The sequence below is a fragment of the Salvelinus alpinus genome, chromosome 14, assembly GCF_045679555.1.
Source record: "Salvelinus alpinus chromosome 14, SLU_Salpinus.1, whole genome shotgun sequence".
In the NCBI taxonomy this organism is placed as follows: domain Eukaryota; kingdom Metazoa; phylum Chordata; class Actinopteri; order Salmoniformes; family Salmonidae; genus Salvelinus; species Salvelinus alpinus.
Genome location: NC_092099.1, coordinates 51,326,803 through 51,349,323, shown reverse-complemented (window position 1 = coordinate 51,349,323; position 22,521 = coordinate 51,326,803). Strand labels below are relative to the sequence as shown.

Here is a 22,521-nt window from a genome sequence, read left to right as displayed (position 1 = left end):
TGTTCCAGACCTGCCTGCACCATTCATCTTTCCATTTACCTGATGTGATCACTACTAACTTTTAGTGGTCACAACATTCATCTTAACAAACAGACTTTATTCAGCAGTACAGCCAAACTTTATAACTTCTGTAGAGATGTAGTGGAAAATGAAACATTTAGTTCCAGCTTTCACCAAGCTATTTCAAGAAGCTCATCAGGACCATAATTAGTAAATGTGGATGTTAATCACTACAGGCTTCAATTATTAACAGGATGGAGAATTATATTGTCTACTCTTTACAACACAGCATATGGCATGGCAGCAAAAGCACATAGCAACTAAGACTAGCAACGATGACCACAATGTCCAGATGAGATGACCTAAAGAGCATTAGGACAAGGTAGAGATGACGACGTGCCACGACGGAGTTACCTGGTGTCAATCACATTGTGCATTTGAGAGGAGAGATGGGGGTGCAGGGCTGGGGTGAGAGCCCTCCCTTCAGGTTGGAGAGGGGCGGCGGTCTTTGCAGAGTGGTCAAGGTCAAAGAGGCCGTTAGTAAAGATGGCAGTGAGTGGCTGTGTTAGAATGGGAGAAGGAAAGTGGACTGACTGGGTCAGTCTCTGAGGCAGCTACAGTAGGAATGGTAGACTGACGTACAGACAGACTAAAATACAGAGAGACACACTTAAACCCAGGCCAGACAGGCAGGCTAAAGACAGACAGGAGCATTAAAGGCTGGAGGACAGTGAAAGTCCATCAGTACTCACTGCAGCAGCAGGGATGATCCAGCGAGGTGATATCATGGGCTTGGATTGCACTGATGGTGGCGGTAACTACAAGAGAACAAATGTTGAAGAGTTACACTCAAACACCTAGCACAAAGCACAATGATGCCAAAGTAAGTAGGTGGCCTGTCAACATACAGTAGGCCTATTGGGTTTAAACTTGAAAGCGAATCACTTATTTTTGGTAAGTTTGAACTACTCAAGGCAACAGATAACAGCAGCTGAAGCGTGAGGCAGCAGACAGGGTCTATAGACTTACTACTGGGGTTGGGTCTGAGAAGTCCATCAGGTTACTGCTCAGCGGGGCCCGCAGTGACGGAGGGGTGGGCATCTTCAGCTCCTCAGGTTCGGCCTGCATAGTGACAAGCCAATGGCTATGTTACAAACAGCTCTCACATTCCCACAAAAAGGCATACAATTCTCTGTGCATTCAGATGTAGTTTGCATTCTAATGCACGCGATTAACCGGAAAACCAAAACACAGATTCATTGATTACCTTTGTTGGTTGCCCCCCATTAAGTATTTCAAGGGGCATCATAGGTGCTGATTGCATGAGATCCACAGCCAACATCTCAACACTGATGAGGAAAGAGGGACGAGACAGAAGACAGAGGGACGAGAGTTTAATTCACTCCTATAGGGTCTGATGAGGAAGTACTGAGCAATAGCAAGGCTAACATACACATTATCAATGGACACAATCCTCACAAGAGCTTAATATGCAAAGACATGTATCCATGCAGAATTGAGTCATGTCACATTAGCAGGAGTGTGATTCCCATGCTCAATCAGATGGTATCAGAGATCTATGATTCCCATAATCCACCAGATGGCAGCAGAGAGCTGTGTAAAAACACTGTCTTTGTCTTGAGTGCTGCAACCTATAGCCTAGTAGACTAAAGAACGCTTGTTAACAATGTTGACTAGAATCTAAGAAGTGATATATATCCTTAAATGAGTGTCAGATGGAGCTGTAGTCCTGACTGCATGAGGCTGCCTCGTGGTACCCTATGGCTGGACAGGTGGCACCCTCTAACCTGGGTGGGCCCCACTCTTAGCCTCACATAGGGCTGGGCGATATGGCCAAAATATCTCCTCATGCCGTGATTTTTGACAGTATGACAGTATTTTATGTTTTTGAATAATAAAAGTTGTAAATGTGCTTTATGAGTTGTGTATGGTCCTAGGGTGGCAACACATACATTCTACAAGTTATTTCAATGGAGCTTTCTCCATTCTGATTGAACAGCATAAAACAATCGAGCTTAAACCAAAAGTCCATCTCATTTTACAATATATCATTCCACACTGCGACGTAGGGCTGCACGATATGTGCAAAAAAATAGAGGCCTTATTTTTAACCAAATATTGGAATTTGGATTTGACTTGCGATCTAGATCAAAACACAGGTGAACTGTTGGAATCATGGAAATATAACAATGACAACAGATGAAAAAGCCAGGGAGGCTTTCATATGACTATTCATTAGAATACTAATAGGATCTCTATGTAGGTATTATTGTGACAGGTTAGGAACCAAAGTGTTGGTCAGTGTTTCCCAGGGGAGTGGGACCCTAGAATGTTTGGCTACATTAAATATTCTCTTACTTCATGTTGCTAACATATTCATTCTCCGCCTATTCCTCTCGGATTCAGAAGATACTGTTGCATAAACATATTGATTTAGGCCTACACCAGCACTGGTATAAGGCTGTAGCTAGCTAGGTTTGCTCTGACTCCGTACATTTATTAGCTAGCTATCTAACTAGCGATTAGTGGCTAACATAATTTATTTTAGGTACAGCTTGCTAAGAAAAGCCAAGCTGTTTGCAGACAGTAAGATAATGTAATTATAGAACGGTTGTGGATTTACAGTAAGAAGCAAAAAGTGGAAAGCGGCATCATTGTCATTCACATATTGCTGCATCTGCTGCATTGACCATGCAGACTGAAGTGTGACCGGTGGGAAAATCATCTTGTGGTTGATCAACAACTGCGCCTTTAGCAGCAATTACAGCAGTGAGTCTTTTTGGGTAAGTCTAAGAGCTTTCTGGAACATTTGCCCATTACTCTTTTAAAAAACTCTTCAAGCTCTGTCAAATTGGTTGTTGATCATTGCTAGAAAACCATTTTCAGGTCATGCAATAGATTTTCAAGTAGATTTAAGTCAAAACTGCTACTCGGCCACTCCGGAACATTCACCGTCTTGGTAAGCAACTCCAGTGTAGATTTGGCCTTTTAGGTTATTGTCCTGCTGAAAGGTGAATTAATCTTAGATGTGTGAGGTACAGAAATGTGTAATCATTCAAAAATCATGTTAAACACTATTATTGTACACAGAGTGAGTTCATGCAACTTATGTGACTTAAATTAAAAAAATTACTACTGAACTTATTTAGGCTTGCCATAACAGCTTTTCATTTGTAATTCATTTGTACAAATTTCAAAAAACATAATTCCACTTTGACATTCTGATTATTGTGTGTAGGACAGTGACAAAATCAGAATGTAATACATTTTGAATTCAGGCTGTAACACAAACAAATTGTGGAAAAAGTCGAGGCGTGTGAATACTTTCTGAAGGTACTGTACATCATCTTACACACACCCTAACTACTGAACATTGGCACGCACATGGAACATACACAAACACATACCTCTCCAGTTCTAACTGAAACCATATGAACACTGCACAGTTTACTTCAAGAAGCATTAAGCAATAACACATTGAAACCGCCCCCCCCCCTTTTCAAATGGCAGGCCTACTCCTTCTCATAATCTATACAGTGAGTGTGAGGTGTTTATTTCCCAGCCTCACCTGGTCCCAGCTGTGGTCAGCAGTGTTGGTTTGAGCAGGTCCCTTGACTCCTGTCTCTCGGGATGTCCAGTTAGAGACAGGGATGAGTTGCTGCCCATACGGCCACTACGCACCTTCAGCCTGGGAATGACAAAGAGTGGACAGTAAGAGAGATCTACAACACCCTCCACTACTCAGCTCAGCCTAAACATCCAGTTTGTTGAGGCAAATTTAGATTTTTCGATGCGAGTCGCCTTTGTTGCTTCTGTACCACTACACCAATCCCCCATCTTGTGCACTGTTTGAAGCTCAACATAAGAGGTCACTGGAGAAGGGCAAAACGAAGTTCCATGAACTGCTGTTTCTTGTGTGTGCAGGGATGCAGGTGTGGTGCTTAGGTTTGTTTAACAACAAAAAAAGAAAAGGGGGGATTTTCTTTCAGAGGAATTATCACCGTAACACATTTTGGCTTTTGTGTTAACTTGACTACAGCTGCTGCAAGAATCCCTCCTGTCAATCAACCCCAAGAGTCCTGCCCACAGAAAAGTGGGCAGCCCCTGGGAATGAGCCGTTGATTCAGGGGGTGATGTCATAACAGAATTATGCCAAGAACCCTCATAAATATTCTAGCTGTTAATGAGCTTTGGAGGAAGGCTGTGATTGGCTTAGGCTGGCTGTGGAGTGTTGGGGTGACTCCAGGGAGATGGAGACAGGGGAGCCTTGGTGACATTCCAAGATTGAGGTTTCCTTTGTCATCAAATACAGTACAATAAAGCGTGATCATGCAATCCTCAATGCTTTGAATGCACGAGGGGAAGCGAAAGATTGCACACTAAAGGGTAGAGACTAGAAACAAAACCGTAGTGACTCTTTCAGTGTCCTCACTCACCTGGCTGCAGCTTCCTGTACATTGGTGTTCTTGTCCCCCATCACAACGTGCTCCTCCAGGGAGCTCTATAACATACAGAACATCAGTGGAGGTATAATACAATCAATATGCCAGGCTGCGTGTATTTCAAATAGAAACTTGCCACTGTATCCAACTTCCTGATTATCCAAAGGTTTACAGTACTTATACAATACTTCCTCGTCTAGATGTAAGATTCCAAAGCATCCCTGTACCATTTCTATGTTGCACCAAGATGACTTCTGAGTGTCCATCGACAAAGTGCTAGCACAGACAGTATGAAGATAGGCAGAAACGGCTCCTCCAGTAGAAATCCCTGATCACGCTTGTAGGCGATGTCATGGCGACGGTGGCTAGCTAAGCTTATGGGCAGAAACATGTAAATCGGTTCTAAAATTAACAACTAAGGAAGAATTTCTCACTTCTCCCATTGACTTCCCAACCCCGTCTTGGTCTGTGGAACCTGCTTCGAAGCGTTGCTGGAAGTATCGCAAAACTCTGTGGCGCTAGTGTTCAGTACCTTGAGGGCAGCCTGGGCTTTGATGATGTTACTCTTCAGGTCCTCTGGGGGGCGAAGTGGAGAAGGCACAGAGCTGCTACCCACACTGTTCAGACACTTCACTGTGAGCTTCACCACATCCTCCTTGTGGGGGGACCAACACACACACACGGAGGAGTTAGGCTACAGTATCTTCCTGTAAAGGCTGTAGTTACAATATCTCTGCCCTCCACCTTCCTTTAAGATAAAAAAACAAACACAAAACCACCCCACCCCTACAATGGCTCCCCACCCCACCCCTACAATGGCTCCCCACCCCTACAATGGCTCCCCACCCCACCCCTACAATGGCTCCCCACCCCAGCCTTTCTCCCCAGCCCCAGCCATTGCTTCCATACATTAGCCTGTCATAGTGGCCTACTGTCTTCCTCAGCATATGGAGCCAATTAGGTTCCCTGTGAAACTAAAACCAACACTCCTGGCAAGCCCCCTGCCTATCAGCACACATCAAATCAAGAACCATCACACATTTGCTTTTTCCCCAGGGAGACGGGCCGTGCAGCTCTCTGCCCCACCAGGGAGACGGGCCGTGCAGCTCTCTGCCCCACCAGGGAGACGGACCGTGCAGCTCTCTGCCCCACCAGGGAGACGGACCGTGCAGCTCTCTGCCCCACCAGGGAGACGGGCCGTGCAGCTCTCTGCCCCACCAGGGAGACGGACCGTGCAGCTCTCTGCCCCACCAGGGAGACGGGCCGTGCAGCTCTCTGCCCCACCAGGGAGACGGGCCGTGCAGCTCTCTGCCCCACCAGGGAGACGGGCCGTGCAGCTCTCTGCCCCACCAGGGAGACGGGCCGTGCAGCTCTCTGCCCCACCAGGGAGACGGGCCGTGCAGCTCTCTGCCCCACCAGGGAGACGGGCCGTGCAGCTCTCTGCCCCACCAGGGAGACGGGCCGTGCAGCTCTCTGCCCCACCAGGGAGACGGACCGTGCAGCTCTCTGCCTCTTCCCATACAACACAGCGCTGCTCGTCTGACTGACACTAACCAGGCTTTGTTCCCTGTAGAGGGTGGTGTGTGTGTGTGTTCCCTGTAGAGGGTGGTGTGTGTGTGTGTTCCCTGTAGAGGGTGGTGTGTGTGTGTGTGTTCCCTGCAGAGGGTGGTGTGTGTGTGTGTGGCTGAGTATATGTACATAGTATTCATGTCTCTTTTGGGCATGCAGAGTATCCCCCTTTCATTCTCTACCTCGTCTCCCCGTCGCTCTCTCCACCCCCTTCCTCCTACCTCCCGCTCTCCCTACCCCCCTCGCGCCACCCCCTCTCTCCACCCCCTCTCCCTCTTCCAGCTGAGTGCATTGACCTGGTTGTTCATGTTGAGGTTGGCTCTGGAAGGGACAGGGAGCGAGAGACTCTGTAGTTCCAGCTGCTTCAGCCGCGCTGCCGCCTCTGTTGAAGAAACACGGACACGTCTTTACTATCAGTAACACTCCTGGTGGAGCACACAGAACATTTAACTGTTGAATACATTTCATAGTTCTATTCAGCACGTTCAATAACACCAGTGACCGTCTTTGGTGTACCAAGCCTCCAATAACAAACATCCTGTGTTTGGTAGGCAGAATATTTGCAAGGCAGTGCGCTTCTTTTTGACATTATACAACCTTACCGAACACAACTTCCTCTGCAAGGGGAGTACTTTTAATGAGGCAAGTCCTACTACTAAGGTTACCTACTAAACATATGACATGACTGGTGTTATACAGTAAGTCCAGCCTTGGCATGACTGTGTTTAAACTCACCGGCAAGAGAGACTTTCTCCTCCCCTGTGAGACTGGAGGCGGAGGCAGCCATGCTTAGTCCCGCCTCCTCAGACAGGCCTGCTGTCGCCATGGGAACAGGTGTATGGGTGACGTCATTAACGCATGTCTCCAGCAGATCAGCTACGAATGGCAGGGCCATGCTGCGGACACACACACGAGGACAGATAGAGGCATGGGAGGGAGACACTGCTATACAAGCAGAGTTTTTCCAGAGCATTTGATCTGACAACAAAATTAACAACCTCCAGGGTAGTTACTGGGCCCAGGTTTTTCCCCCCTGATCAAGTCACCTGGTACAGAAAGACAGGGTCACAACATGAGTATGACTTACCTGTGAACACTGGATGAGAAAGGCTGAAGAGTCTACCCCACTGTGACAGTTAATGAATGAGTCTCAGAGCCAGCACCATGCACGACTAATCCTGAAATCAACTGACCATATCCACAATTACACTTGTAAGTCAACAGCTGCCTTATCAGGCCTCTAGTTAGTTCAAGTAACTGTATGGTAATGAGGAAGTAGCTTGATCTCTACATCAAAGAGGGCCTTGAAGTGAGACCAGCAGGGCGTAGCTTACACTTTGCTGCAGCCTGAGGACAAAGACACGGTGAAAGCTGAGGGAAATATTACCACCTACTGCCTCAAGTCCTGTAGACGTGACACACCACACATCATGTAACATGGCATTGGCATCATCTATACAACCTCCATGTAAGGAGAACAACAATGGTCTGAGAACTCTTTACACACAGTTTGGGAGGGAAAGGGAGACTGGTGGGAGAAGGGAGGAAAGGGGATAGAGGGAGTAGAGAGAGGGGGCGGTGTACTAGCTAGCGAATCACATTCCATATGTGACTGCAGTGAGATTACAGGCTGAGAGGCTGCGTTTACGCAGGCAGCCCAATTCTGATATTTCTTTCACTATTTAGTCTTTTGAGCAAAACAGATCAGCTATGAAAAAGATCCGATGTGAAAAGATCTGATGTGACTGGTCAAAAGACCAATTATTGGACAAAATAGCAGAATTGGTCTGCCTGTGTAAACGCAGTCTAAGAGGCTTTGATACAACTGGTTTCAGTTGTCACAGAGGAGACACCTGCCTCCTTCATAGTAAAGAAGATGCAGACCAGCTACTAATAATTACACCTCAGGGACTAGTGACAGCACTGGCCATAATACAGCCAAGCAGCACTTGTTGCCTCTACAGAATTAACAAATAAGTATACAAATGACTAAGTGCAGTGCACTTTACACTGAAACTATATAAACAACAACTGCCTACTCACCAACTGGAGGTGGGCGCTTTATTTCTGTTCATTATCAGAAGTCTCAATAAATTACAATACTGAGACAACCTTTGTTCACACGACTTAATAATGTAAACAGCAAATCCATTTAAAAGAAATAAATCATTGGTAGAGCTGTGTAAGAGTACTGTCAATATATAGAAAGAATATAGAATATAGAACTATTAGATTACATTCAAATTAACCAGCTAGGAGTTTACAGCAAGTACACTGTTAGGAATCTATCTTCTATCTGTATTCATAGTTTGTGCATTAACTTAACACCGATTAAGGCGAGACTGAAACATGTGCAGATCCATAAAATGTACCAAAACAGATTCAAATCAACAATCATAAAAACGTGGATTGAATCAAATCATTGGATGATTGAGAATACACAAAGACAGCCGGCAGTAACATGAAATATAACATATAAAACAACTGGGGAAGTGAGGACAAGAGGAACACTTAATATCCCTGGAAATATAATATAAAGTCATTCTTCAGAGACATCTTTCAGTCTGTCTATAATTGAACAGAACAGTGGTCCAGTGGGTTTATGTTGCCGCTCTCCTCTTGGTTCCTGTCTACAGACTGGTTTTTGTTTTACTGTTTCTCCCTCCAATACCATCTTGCCAGACAGTTTCTGTGGGGCGGGGGGGGGGGGGGTCATGGCAGTTTCAAGGGTTGAGTGAGGAGGAGGAGGAGGAATGGGCAGGAGTAGAGAGAGAGTGAATAGTCCAGGTAATGTGGTGTCACCTGAGCACTGAGACACACAGAGCTCTGTCTGGTCTGTCTCTTGCTGAGGATTAGCTTAGTGTCCTAGTGAGACGGGTGGGACAGGGGGTAGGTCCAGTGGTGTCCGCCCACATCCAGGAGAAGGGTCAGCATTGGGTGGTGAAAGGGTGAGGCCTGGACAGGAAGGGTGGAGGAGAGGAGAAGACAGGGGGTATGGGTGAAGGAGTCAAAAAGAGGAGTGTGTGTAAGAGAGGGAGTGGCAGAGCAGATCTGGAGAGGAGATACAGCAGAATTTACAGAGAAGGACGTGACCTGCCTGTATTAGGTGTTCAGTGACTAATCAGCTGTGGGGGACTATTCTTTCTGCAAACTAAAGTCAGTGTACCTACCAAGTGCAAGACAGAGGTAAACGGGAGGTCCTGAAGTCAGCATTCCCTTACATGATAGTATTACAACAGCATTGTAAGTGATGGAAGGTCCTTATATAATTCACTACATACATTAAGATGTTGTGACATCACTGCATTAGGATCTCAAAGAGACATGAATAGTCGTGACATTCTTTAGAGTCTGGTTGACTAATAGAACTACATCAGTGGACTTGAAGCACCGCATTTCAAATCACAGATTAATCGGCAGACCGTAATCTTTCGTGGAAAGTGAGATAATCTGTCGGGACTGAATGGGATGTGTATGATAAGAGCAGCAGTATTGAGGGGTTTTCCATCACTGGTTATTTGGACAAATCACCATTTCGCAGGTGTTAGCATCTTTTGAATTTCGGAAGGGGACATTCGTGGAGTACCTCGTTGCAGTTCCGCTCATCATTCCAGTATTTCTTGAGATCGTCTCCTAACATGTATGGAACAAGAACTTAAATCGAGCAGATGACCAATTACGTGAAACTTTAGTTCAGGGTTAGCTGAGATAAGGCAGATCGGAAACAGCTCTTCCAATGTTGACCGTTTCACAAACTCAATGTGAGTGGAGAGTGTGTCTCATACTTATGCATGCCTAGGGGATTGCATAGCTACCATTTATTTACCAAAGTTAATCGAATCTTCTGTAATTTTTGTAATTAACAGGTACTCTATGGCAATCCATAGTATCTTGGGTCATTTATAGAGTATATAGTATTCATTTTTTATATCTGTGTCTATATTGTCCATGAGTTTCTGTCCTTGAAATTGACCAAAATTCTGGTAGTTTACTGGTAAACGTAGAAAGTTTCCAGTAATATATCTCGCTTTGTAACTCGATGAAGAAGCAGGCAACTCTATACCCGTACAACTAGGCTAACCTCTCTTCAAAGACCGCTAAAAAAGGCATGCTAGTGGTGTACTAATCAGAAATCTTAATATTGATGTTCGCAGTACTTCTATAGAAGGTGGATGATGAGGTGTGTATAGATGAGTGTGAAACTGAGGTCAAAGAGGAGGTAACAGGAAGATAACATTACACATCAGACAGACATGGAGGACAACTTAACATCAATGAAACTTTTTTTTTTTTTTAAGCTAGCTATAAATGTGCTTGTTGTTGTCATGCATTGGTTAGGTTAGTGGGAAGGCAGGCAGATGAGTGGTAACTGGAGTGATTGGGAGTGTTTTTGGTGGAGGTTAATGAGGGTAAACTGAGGGAGACGGGAGAAGAGGAAAAGAAGAGGTTAGCATGCAGCATCCTCCACGGGTTGGGGTGGAGAGGGGTGCAACCTAAAGACCAATTTAACACGACTCCTATGCTTCTGTAAAAGTCGATTTCTTAGGGCTTGAAAATGAACACTGGCCTTCACCTGCATCGTTAATCCTCAACAACTGAAAACGGAACCAATGACGTACAGCCAGGAAAGCTAAGCAGTCAGCAAAGAGCCTAAGGAATGTGTCTTAGCAGGTCTAGTTCATTGCCAGTAACTGCACAAACAAATAATCTGATCTCAACATGAATCAATGCAAGAGATTATCAAATTACAGGAAAGAACAAAATCAAAACCCCCTGAAAAACTATTCAGTGAGTCCGACATCAGGCTCCTATCAGTATAAACACAGTCATAATACTGGTCCTTAAAGTCTCTGCTCTGGCCTGTGTCGCAGTCAGATCCACAGGATTAGGAGCAGTGTTAGTTATTCCAGAACTCCAGCCAAATCCGTGCCTCATTTATTCATGTGAATTGCCCACTTAACACTGTGCTATGGTCACAGCTGCTATTAACGCACGGTGAGTGAAAGCTACACTGAGTGTACAAAACATTAGGAACACCCTTCCAAGAGGCTTCTAAACAGCTTCTACCCCCAAGACATAAGACTGCTGAAGATCTAGTAAAATGGCTACCCAGACTATTTGCATTGCCCCCCCCACACTTCACGGTTGGGATGGTGTTCTTCAGCTTGCAAGCGTTCCCCTTTTTCCTCCAAACATAACAATGGTCATTATGGCCAAACAGTTCTATTTTTGTTTCATCAGACCAGAGGACATTTCTCCAAACTGTAGTTTGGCTTTTCTATGGCGGTTTTGGAGCAGTGGCTTTTTCCTTGCTGAGAGGCCTTTTAGATTAGGTCGATATAGGACTCGTTTTACTGTGGATATAGATACTTTTGTACCCGTTTCCTCCAGCATCTTTACAAGGTCCTTTGCTGTTGTTCTGGGAATGATTTGCACTTTTCTCACCAAAGTACATTCATCTCTAGGAGACAGAACGCGTCTCCTTCCTGAGCGGTATGACGGCTGCGTGGTCCCATGGTGTTTATAAGACCTTGTTTGTACAGATGAACGTGGTACCTCCAGGCGTTTGGAAATTGCTCCCAAGGATGGATCAGACTTTTTAGATTTTCCCATGATGTCAAGCAAAGAGGCACTGAGTTGGAAGGTAGGCCTTGAAATATATCCACAGGTACACCTCCAATTGACTCAAATTATGTCAATTAGCCTATCAGAAGCTTCTAAAGCCATGACATATTTTTCTGGAATGTTCAAAACTGTTTAAAAAGGCACAGTCAACTTCGGAACCACTAGAATTGTGATACAGTGAATTATAAGTGAAATAATCTGTCTGTAAACAATTGTTGGAAAAATGACTTGTGTCATGCACAAAGTAGATGTCCTAACCGACTTGCCAAAATGATAGTTTGTTAACAAGAAATTTGTGGAGTGGTTGAAAAACGAGTTTTAATGACTTCAACATAAGTGTATGTAAACTTCTGACTTCAACTGCACCTGCATATAACATATAATCTCTACTACACCACTGATGGGGAATAGGCCTAGATCCAGGGAGGATGGTGTGCCATTATCTTCAGTTCCACCACCTGATCGCATGACAACGTGAGAATCTCTTCCCTGGCCTGTGTGGAGTGGCTCTGAAGAGATCTCCAGGCCTAAAGTAAACTTTCATTAAATCGTAATCGCCAGCTGGCAAAGACCTTCAAGCTTGTTCACTCAGTGCCATGAAATATGCACCAAGTGTGATTTAAGCGTTTATAGGCTGTGGGCTGACATTTTGATCTATCCTCAGTGGCTGCTTTAATCAAATCAAACAACTAGCCTACAGTACTGCATTATCATTATAATCAAGTTTGTTTTTCATTACTCTTCCTCATATGGCTAGGGAGGGAGACGAGAAGTGAAATAAAGACTCAAATGGTAGATATAATCTCAGCCAGGTACTGAGCCAATAAGGGAAAAGGATTTAACAAAGAGGGAGGATACAGTAGCATTAGTAGATCACAACAAGTGGTGGTCGTGAAAACGGGACAGAGGCCAAATGTCAGCTGAGTATTTGGGTTGGTATTGAAGGAGGATCAATGCATCCATTACCATGGATGAAGATGATTAGTTTACCCCAGGAGGCAGTCCCCAGCCCTGAATCACAGGACCCAGTCCCCAGCCCTGAATCACAGGACCCAGTCCCCAGCCCTGAATCACAGGACCCAGTCCCCAGCCCTGAATCACAGGACCCAGTCCCCAGCCCTGAATCACAGGACCCAGTCCCCAGCTCTGAATCACAGTCCCCAGCCCTGAATCACAGTCCCCAGCCCTGAATCACAGGACCCAGTCCCCAGCCCTGAATCACAGGACCCAGTCCCCAGCCCTGAATCACAGGACCCAGCCCTGAATCACAGGACCCAGTCCCCAGCCCTGAATCACAGGACCCAGTCCCCAGCCCTGAATCACAGGACCCAGTCCCCAGCCCTGAATCACAGGACCCAGACCCCAGCCCTGAATCACAGGACCCAGTCCCCAGCCCTGAATCACAGGACCCAGTCCCCAGCCCTGAATCACAGTCCCCAGCAGGACCAAGATAACTTAATTGGTTGAAGCAGAACTCCAGGTAACTTGGAGGGTACATACCTTGCCTTATGAAAAGGCCTGTTTGGTCTCAGTACATCATACTAGAACAAAAAGGTAGAGCTTAGAAATGGGGATTTATCTTAAGAGCACAGCTTCAAGGTCAACCAAATACAGGAAACCGTTTATTTTTAATATGTCAGGAATTCTAAAAGCAGACAGCCTTCATTGCAGTCATCCTCTGGGGATCAAGTTTTAGGAGAGAAGAGAGAGGGGGCTGAAGAAAAGGATGGGGGTATTTCCTAGAAAAGAGAGTTTGTTGTTTCCACCCCAGCGGGGGCCATGGCCACCACCAACGCAGCAGTAGCTGGACTACAACCACTATCCGTCTACTCAGTGTCGTAACACACTGTCAAACATGCACCACCACCCCCCAGATCCCCTTCACATTCTAGTCACTCAGTGTACCTCTACACACACACCAAACCACCACCACCTGAGAGCTCCAGGGTGAGCGTAATGTAGCCAGGGTCATGTTCACTAGGGTACACCATGGAAAACGCTTCAAAACATTTTGCAACGGAAAACAAAAATGTGTGTTACTTATTTAACAAGTCCAGTTAATCCCACCACTGTTTGTCTAATTTATTCAGTTTGGTGCTTAATGAACACGACCCAGGGGGCCTAGTGGTTAGAAGGTTGGGCCAGTAACCAAAAGGTTGCAGGATCGAATCCCCGAGCTGACAAGGTAAAATTCTGCCGTTCTGCCCCTGAGCAAGGCAGTTAACCCATTCTTCCCCGGGCGCCGAAGACGTGAATGTCGATTAAGGCAGCCCCCCGCACCGCTCTGATTCAGAGGGGTTGGGTTAAATGCGGGAGGCACATTTAAGTGTCTCCCCATCTGTCTGGTCACTAGCTGTCGCAGAGCAGGCACTAGGCAGAGCCACTATGCGTGTCCACAATGGCACCTTATTCCCTCCATAGCCCACTGCTCTGATGAAAAGTAATGCACTACATAAGAAATAGGGTGTGATTTGGGATGCTGCCTCTGTGTCCTCAACCTAGTACCCACTGCCCAATGACAGCTCTGTGGCCACCACTCAGTGCCACCCAGTACCCACTGCCAGCAGGATGAACAGATTAGGCAGCTTAATGATCTTATGGCATTTGAACAGAGAGCGCCTCACCTCCTCTTCTCCGATTGGCCACCGCCAGGACTCCTGGGGAGGGTTTCGATTTTCATAGGTCTGCTGGTGCAGACTGAGGATACAGGGCTGACCACGGGCAGGGACCAGGGGCTTCTGATGTGGAGGTGCTGGGGGAAACAGAGGGACAGGGGTTAGGTCTTATGTGGAGGGGCTGGGGGGGAGACAGGGGTTAGGTCTGATGTGGAGGGGCTGGGGGTAACAGACGGGTTAGGTCCGTTCGGCTATTTGAATATTAAAATAACTGTGCCCATCCCTAACACCGATTCTTCCAAGTCCTGAAATAAAAAAAGCATGTTGAATTGAGATTCTCCATAGAAAGTGCTTCCTAGTCCAAGACCAGGCTTAATATGTGCCTGGGAAACTGTCACTAGAGTCAGTAGGGTTCAAGGACATCAGAGCAACATACCTTGGCATCTTTGTTGGGGCTCATTCCGTTGTTGTGACTGGTAAAGAGAGGAGAGAGAACTCAACGGACATCATTTTTTTATTTTTTTTACCTTTGACCTTTCAGCCTTATGAGCTTATGTTGACGTAACCCTGAAGAAAATGACATTCCACCCTTGTTTTTCACAGAAGACATGGCTGCCATGTCAAGGCTGCCATGGAGGACTCATGTCCTTGTCAGAGCACTATGCCTTTGATTAATCACTCATCGCTACACGTGAAGTGAGCATCATCACTCCCACAGTCATGATGACATCACTGCTAACTACCTAAGTAATCCACACGCATGATTTAACCATTATGATTCAGTGAGCATGACGAATGGTAAGAAGGGGACGTCAGGCTGACTGTTTTATAATTAAGCCTTCTCTCCGTGACATTTAACATTACTCATTCACAACGCTTTATTGCTGCTGTGATGTAAAAAGGTCACCGGCTGAAAGAGCAGAGTAGTGCGCGCACACACACACAGAGAGAGAGATCTAGAACTTCTTGCAGCAGACAGCACAGTGTGGACAGAGAACTGTGTGTGATAACCAGTGTGCTCCTCTCCCAGCACACAGAAGAGATAAAGGCAAGCCTGGAGGAGGATACAAACCAGAGGATACTACAGACTGTGTGAGGGCCTCTGATATTAGTCAATTAGTCAATTATCAGATCACATTTTATTTTTCACATGCGCTGAAAACAACACGTGTAGCCTTTACCGTGAAATGCTTACAAGCCCTTTCCCAACAATGCAAAGAAAATAATATATAGTGTCTGTCTCTCTCTCTCTGTGTGTGTATGTCATGTTAATCATACTGAGATGAGTCTTACAACAACAGGAAACAGATATGTATACATCAACAGCTTGAGATTAGTCAATCACTGATCAGTGCCCATCCCAAACATTTAGTGACAAAACATTCCCTTTAAAAAACATGTTCAAATATCTATTTATTTATTAGTTACTTTGGGGGGGGTGTACTTACTCCTGGAGTTTGTTGGCTCCTGGGAAATAAGAGACAGAACATATGAGTCATTATGATGTATAAGGAGTATATTAAACAGTGTGTGTGTGTGTGTACAGTGAACGCACCCCGGTTCATCATGGTCCTCCTGGAGTAACGGCGGCTGGGCCTCCTCTCAAACGATGCTGACCTCCTGGCTTTGTTGCCCTTGGTGGTCTGGTACTCAGTCTTCCCACTGAGGACAACAGGGTAATATTCATTAACGTACAATGTAGCAAAACAGTTTGCTTACGGGAAACGAAAACAAGCATTTCCTATTGGACAAGGTAGCCCCCCCACCCCCATTTCGGGCCTGTTTGATTCTGTTTCGTTCCTGAATACAACCCAGAACAACAGACAGGAAGGAGGGGGAATGAGAGCGAAACCAAACAACCCACCACCAGGCAGGGGACAATCAGGCAGTGAGTCTGCCCAGTGAAGCCTGAACACAGGCAGGCAGGGAGAGGGAGAGCCTCCCTGGCAATCAGACCACCAGGACTGATTCACATACTGACTGGAACTTTTGTTGGGGCACAGGAGCAACACTGGGAAACCGTTTTGCAAATGACTTGAACATATAGAAAATCCTTAGCTAGATCTGGCCTGAAGGGAAAGCTTGTATTCAAACAGACAAGCCTTGGAAAATATGCAAATGTGGTAGTTTCAAGGAGAACAAGAGGGGGTAATTGGAGTCAAGTTTGTGGAGGAGACACTTCAGCTAGAATATAAAGAAGATCACATGAAAACACAAAAGGCAACGAGATTCCTTCATCTCTGGTAACGGTTGAGGTTTTACTAGTCCGCCACACGGTCAGGATGGAAACACGCCTGGCCCTATGGAATATAGCCAAGAACTTGAGTATAGTAGCCACTGCTGGGCTACTTCAGAGGAAAAAGAGACGTGGAGGGTGCAGTGTACCGTTCTGTATCTCCTCCCATCCTTCACCCCCAGTCCCCAGCTACCCCTCATAACCCCCAGGGTGGCCTTCAATGCTCAACCCCCCTTGACAAGGTGTTGTGACACGGGACTGACCCCTGCTGAACTCTGTGGTCATCCAACCAGAAACACGCCATCTTAAAACAACAAGGCCCCAAAGAGAGCCTGAAGCTGCTGTTTTAGCAGTCTGTTGTTTACACTGCAGCAAGACAAGCTATTTTTACACAATGGGACAAGTTGAAAGTTGTAACGAGTTTCATTAGGCAGTTAGCTTAATGTGAGCACATGGTCAGTTAAATCCTATTAAAATTATAATCTGTGGATTTGTCTAATGTGCACATTTTTTGAGTTTTACAATAATGAACTGGGGATTGAATTGTATAGGGGCATTGTGTAGAGACTTGTGCAGAGTGGAGTGAATAATGAGTGTTAAGTGTAGCAGTACTGTCATCAACCATATCAGACTGACATGGTTGGTGAGGAGTAATATGCAGATGGTAGTATACTGCAGAGTGTAGTGTACACATGCTGCTCAATAGCTACCTGTAGCGGAAGCGTGACCCCATGCGGATGAACCCGGAGCGCGCTGAGCCCTTCTGGACCGGGCCGCGGAGCCGGAAGAAAGCATGGTGTTCCACAGCACACTTCCACAGGTGCTTACAGGCCTTGGGGTGGTCCATACGGAACACAAACGTGTGCTGCTGCTCTTTACCCTGAGACGGAGACAGACAGACAAGAACATCCCCTGTATTATAAAGAACAGGGGACAGAGGGGGAACACATATACATGAAACAGTACAATGACTAAAAAGTGGTTAGGACGTTTTTGGGGCTTTGGGTCCTGGGCTCTAGAAACTAGACCAGAGACATGATCTAATAGGTTATTATGGATCCAGAGACATGCTAATTAAACCAGTTAAGACTTAGTACAATGTAATATACTGAGTGTACGAAACATTAGGAACACCTGCTTTTCCCATGACACAGACTGACCAGGTGAATCCAGGTGAAAGCTATGATCCCTTATTGATGTCACTTGTTAAAGCCACTTCAACCAGTCAGTGTAGATGAAGGGGAGGAGGCAGATTAAAGAAGGATTTCTAAGCCTTGAGACATGGATTGTGTATGTGTGCCATTCAGAAGGAGAATGGGCAAGACAAAGGATTTAAGTGCTTTTGAACGGGGTGCCAGGCTGGATTTTTCATGCTCAACAGTTCCCCGAATGTTTCAAGAATGGTCCACCACTCAAAGGACTATCTAGCCAACTTGACACAACTGTGGGAAGCATTGGAGTCAGCTTTCGACACCTTGTAGAGTCCATTCCCCAACAAATTGAGGCTATTCTGAGGGCAAAAGGGAGGGTGTAACTCAATATTAGGAAGGTGGTTAGTGTATATTTCTCTTAAAATTCAGATGAAAATATACACTACCAGTCAAAAGTTTTAGAACACCTACTCATTCAAGGGTTTTTCTTTTTACTAGATGGTTTGGGATAAGTTGGACCGCAAAGTGAAGGAAAAGCAGCCAACAAGTGCTCAGCATATGTGGGAACTCCTTCAAGACTGTTGGAAAAGCATTCCAGGTGAAGGTGGTTGAGAGAATGCCAAGAGTGTGCAAAGCTGTCATCAAGGCAAAGGGTGGCTATTTAATAATCTCAAATATATTTTGATTTGTTTAACACTTTTTTGGTTACAACATGATTCCAAATGTGTTATTTCATAGTTTTGATGTCTTCACTATTATTCTACAATGTAGAAAACAGTAAAAATAAAGAAAAACCTTTGAATGAGCAGATCTAAAACTTTTGACCGGTAGTGCACAACAATCCTATACCCCAGTTTCCTAGCTCAAATTATAGCCAAGCACAGACAGAGCGCGCGAGAGAGAGCGCCCGCAAGCGAGAATTGGCTGCTTCATTTCATTAACTTGCTCATTATTGCAATTTTCCATCAGACCTCGATGAGGCAAATTAAATCCCTTCTCGTGTCCTATTCGGTTATGCCAGCGTAGCGACTTTCTCTGCAGTGCTCTGTTCTGCTGCTAGACAGCCTGCTCAGTACACTACAATCAGTCTGTCCAGTGCTCGGCTAACAGTGCTTAATTAATTCGGACACAAGAGCACAGTACAGAGAAACAAAGAAAACACCACACATTCACATGTAGGATTAGGGTAGAAGAATTCGGGGAACTTCCAATAAATTCCCTGGGTTTTTCAGAAATGCTGGTTTGAGGATTCCAGATTTCCTGCTTATTCTCCCCTATTCCGGGAACAACCAACCGGGATTTCAACCCTAGGCAGGATTAAGACTTCAACAAAGACACCAGGAGAGGACAACCAGAATACCTTTGAGTGTGCACACACAGACCCCCCATATACACACATACCCCCACACACACACACGATTAGTAAAATGTCCCAAAGTCAAGACCCTGGCCACATTCCGATGGTGCAACATAGTCCACACATTCCAAGTGGTCACCTGTCAGACTGGCTGAGCAACAGTCCAGAGTAGCTTCATAAATCATGACTTTAATTAGTCTACTCCAGGGGTTAGGCAACTAGGTTCAGCTGCAGGCCAATTTTAGTCCGAGCGAATGGTGGGGGGCCGGAAAATGAGAATAATTTGTACACTGCAAATTGACCACAACTAAGCCCAAAAAGAGATTGTATTTGAAAAAGAAATCATTATATACCTCGATTACATTGAGACGCAATAGAGTCTATTTGATTTATTTTGTGGGAATACTTAACAGACGTCCTAAATGAAACTCATTCTTAACATGCCCAGTCTCCCTCCCTCCCTCCCTGCCCAGTCTCCCTCGCCCCCTCCCCAGTCTCCCTCCCTCCCTCCCTCCCTGCCCAATCTCCCTCCCTCCCTCCCTGCCCAGTCTCCCTCCCTCCCTGCCCAGTCTCCCTCCCTCCCTCCCTGCCCAGTCTCCCTCCCTCCCTCCCTCCCTCCCTGCCCAGTCTCCCTCCCTCCCTGCCCAGTCTCCCTCCCTCCCTGCCCAGTCTCCCTCCCTCCCTCCCTCCCTGCCCAGTCTCCCTCCCTCCCTCCCTCCCTCCCTGCCCAGTCTCCCTCCCTCCCTGCCCAGTCTCCCTCCCTCCTTCCCTGCCCAGTCTCCCTCCCTCCCTCCTTCCCTGCCCAGTCTCCCTCCTTCCCTGCCCAGTCTCCCTCCCTCCCTGCCCAGTCTCCCTCCCTCCCTGCCCAGTCTCCCTCCCTCCCTGCCCAGTCTCCCTCCCTCCCTGCCCAGTCTCCCTCCCTCCCTTCCCTCCCTGCCCAGTCTCCCTCCCTCCCTCCCTCCCTGCCCAGTCTCCCTTCCTCCCCGCCTGCCCTTTTCTTGTGGCAACAGGTCACAAATCTTGCTGCTGTGTGGCATTTCACCCAGTAGATGAGTTTTATCAAAATTGGGTTTGTTTTCAAATTCTTTGTGGGTCTGTGCAATCTGAGGGAAATATGTCTCTCTAATATGGTCATACATTTGGCAGGAGGTTAGGAAGTGCAGCTCAGTTTCCACCTAATTTTGTGGGCAGTGTGCATATCCTTTTAGGTGGTTGTAGAATTTAACGTCTTTCCTGGATTTTGATGATTATCGGCCTAATTCTGCTCTGCATGCATTATTTGGTGTTTTACGTTGTACACGGGGGATATTTTTGCAGAATTCTGCATAGAGTCTCAATCAATTGGGTGTTTTCCCCAGACCTCACAACCATGAAGGGCAATGGGTTCTATAACTGATTCACGTATTTTTTGCAGGATTCCTAATTGGAATGTCGAATTTTATGTTCCTTTTGATGGCATAGAATGCCCTTCTTGTCTTGTCTCTCAGCTCGTTCAGAGCTTTGTGGAAGTTACCTGTGGCGCTGATGTTTAGGCCGAGGTACGTACAGTTTTTGTGTGCTCTAGGGCAACAGTGACTAGATGGAATTTGTATTCATGGTACTGGCGACAGGACCTTTTTTGGAATACCATTATTTTTGTCTTACTGAGATTGACTGTCAGGGCCCAGGTCTGACAGAATCTGTGCAGAAGATCTAGGTGCTGCTGTAGGCCCTCCTTGGTTGGTGACAGAAGCACCAGATCATCAGCAAACAGTAGACTTTTGACTTCAGATTCTAGTAGGGTGAGGCCAGGTGCTGCAAACCTTTCTAGTTCGCTCGCCAATTTGTTGAAGAGGGTGGGGCTTAAGCTGCATCACCCCACGGCCTGTGTAAAGAAATGTGTGTATGCCAATTTTAACCGCACACTTGTTTGTGTACATGGATTTAATCATGTTGTATGTTTTTTCCCCAAACACCACTTTCCATCAATTTGTATAGCAGACCCTCATGCCAAATTGAGTCAAAGTTTTTTTTTAAATCAACAAAGCATGAGCAGACTTCGCCTTTGGTTTGTTTGTTTGTCCATTAGGGTGTGCAGGGTGAATACATGCTCTGATGTATGGTAATTTGGTAAAAAGTAAATTTGACATTTTCTCAGTACATTGTTTTCAATGTCTGCTAATAATTATAATGCAGAGTATTTTCCCAAGGTTGCTGTTGATGCATATCCCACGGTAGTTATTGGGGTCAAATTTGTCTCCTCTTTTGTGGATTTGGGTGATCAGTCCTTGGTTCCAAATATTGGGGAAGATACCAGAGCTAAGGATGATGTTAAAGAGTAAGTATATCCAATTGGAATTTGTTGTCTGTATATTTCATAATTTCATTTTTGGGTTGGAGGGTTTGTATTTTGTCCTGTAGTTCATTCAATGTAATTTGTGAATCCAGTGGGTTCTTATAGTCCTTAATAGTTGATTTTAAGATTTGTATTTGATCATGTATATGTTTTCACTGTTTGTTCTTGGTTATAGGGCCAAAAAAGATAACTGTGTTGTTGTTTGTTTAGCGTTTTCCAATTTTTCCTGAAGTGGTTAGATTCTATGGATTCTTCAATTACATTGAGCCGATTTCTGATTGTCTTCGGCTCATTCACTCACAAGTAGGGACCATGGCTACCCCAGTGTGTGTGTGTGTGTGTGTGTGTGTGTCAGAGAAGGGACCATGGCTTCCCCAGTGTGTGTGTGTCTCTCTCTCATAGTAGGGACCATGGCTTCCCCAGTGTAGAGTAGGGTTGGTTAATTACCTCTTCTGTCTCCTGAGCCTCTTCTCCATCCTCCTCCACCACCACCAGGGTCAGCTTGCTCTTCTTAAAGTCTAGACGGGTGATCTTGGGCCTGGGAGACACACACACACACACAGGTGTTTCAGATGCAACGGGTGGAAGGTGTTTTCCAGTTGTTCTGTTAAAAACAAGGATGTGCCTTACTATCTATTGACACAGGGCTTTGTCCATTGGAAAGTGAGCGCAGCAGCAGAGTTGGGAGCTAAAATGTGTTCTTACCAGAAGAACAGGCCTATCTTGGTCTCTCCCTCAAACACCAGCACTCCAGTGGGAGTCAGTCCTAACTGGTACTCATTACCATCTCGAGCCTGGAGGGAAAAGAGGACATAAACAGGAACACTGCGCTGAATGGGTATGTTTGTCATCGTTCTTAAAAATCGCCACTAGCGCTCTGCGTTTCCCTTTTACCATTTTACATTCACGTCATTTAGCAGACACTCTTATCCAGAACGACTAACAGTAGTGAGTACATACATTTTCATACTGGTCCCCCGTGGGAATCAAACCCACAACCCTGGCGTTGAAAGTGCCATGCTCTACCACGTGACAGACACAGGACCAGTACAGCACGTTCTGTTCTCCTCACCTTGACCATGTGCATGTCCACCCCATACATCTCCAGCCACTTGGCCTTGTTCAGGTAGTTAATCTCTGCCTGCGACGGCATCTGGCCCCTGGGATGGA

General features: G+C 45.8%; 1 protein-coding gene across 2 annotated transcripts in view; it reads right to left on the bottom strand.

Annotated features, from left to right (window-relative positions):
* LOC139539038 (band 4.1-like protein 5) overlaps window positions 1-22,521 on the bottom strand; it is a 45,502-nt gene that overhangs the window by 3,664 nt on the left and 19,317 nt on the right. The window contains exons 9-25 of one of the 2 annotated variants that reach the window (XM_071341725.1): window positions 22,424-22,511; window positions 22,057-22,145; window positions 21,799-21,889; window positions 17,219-17,388; window positions 15,828-15,934; window positions 15,721-15,739; window positions 14,709-14,745; window positions 14,282-14,409; window positions 6,768-6,928; window positions 6,329-6,414; window positions 4,996-5,118; window positions 4,458-4,522; window positions 3,590-3,709; window positions 1,268-1,349; window positions 1,030-1,122; window positions 753-818; window positions 415-560 (exon numbers count right to left, since the gene is read on the bottom strand). In XM_071341725.1, coding sequence (XP_071197826.1) covers window positions 415-560; window positions 753-818; window positions 1,030-1,122; window positions 1,268-1,349; window positions 3,590-3,709; window positions 4,458-4,522; window positions 4,996-5,118; window positions 6,329-6,414; window positions 6,768-6,928; window positions 14,282-14,409; window positions 14,709-14,745; window positions 15,721-15,739; window positions 15,828-15,934; window positions 17,219-17,388; window positions 21,799-21,889; window positions 22,057-22,145; window positions 22,424-22,511 — 1,671 coding nt within the window. The remainder of the gene's footprint in view (window positions 1-414; window positions 561-752; window positions 819-1,029; window positions 1,123-1,267; window positions 1,350-3,589; window positions 3,710-4,457; window positions 4,523-4,995; window positions 5,119-6,328; window positions 6,415-6,767; window positions 6,929-14,281; window positions 14,410-14,708; window positions 14,746-15,720; window positions 15,740-15,827; window positions 15,935-17,218; window positions 17,389-21,798; window positions 21,890-22,056; window positions 22,146-22,423; window positions 22,512-22,521) is intronic. The other variant, XM_071341727.1, reaches the window with a different exon arrangement.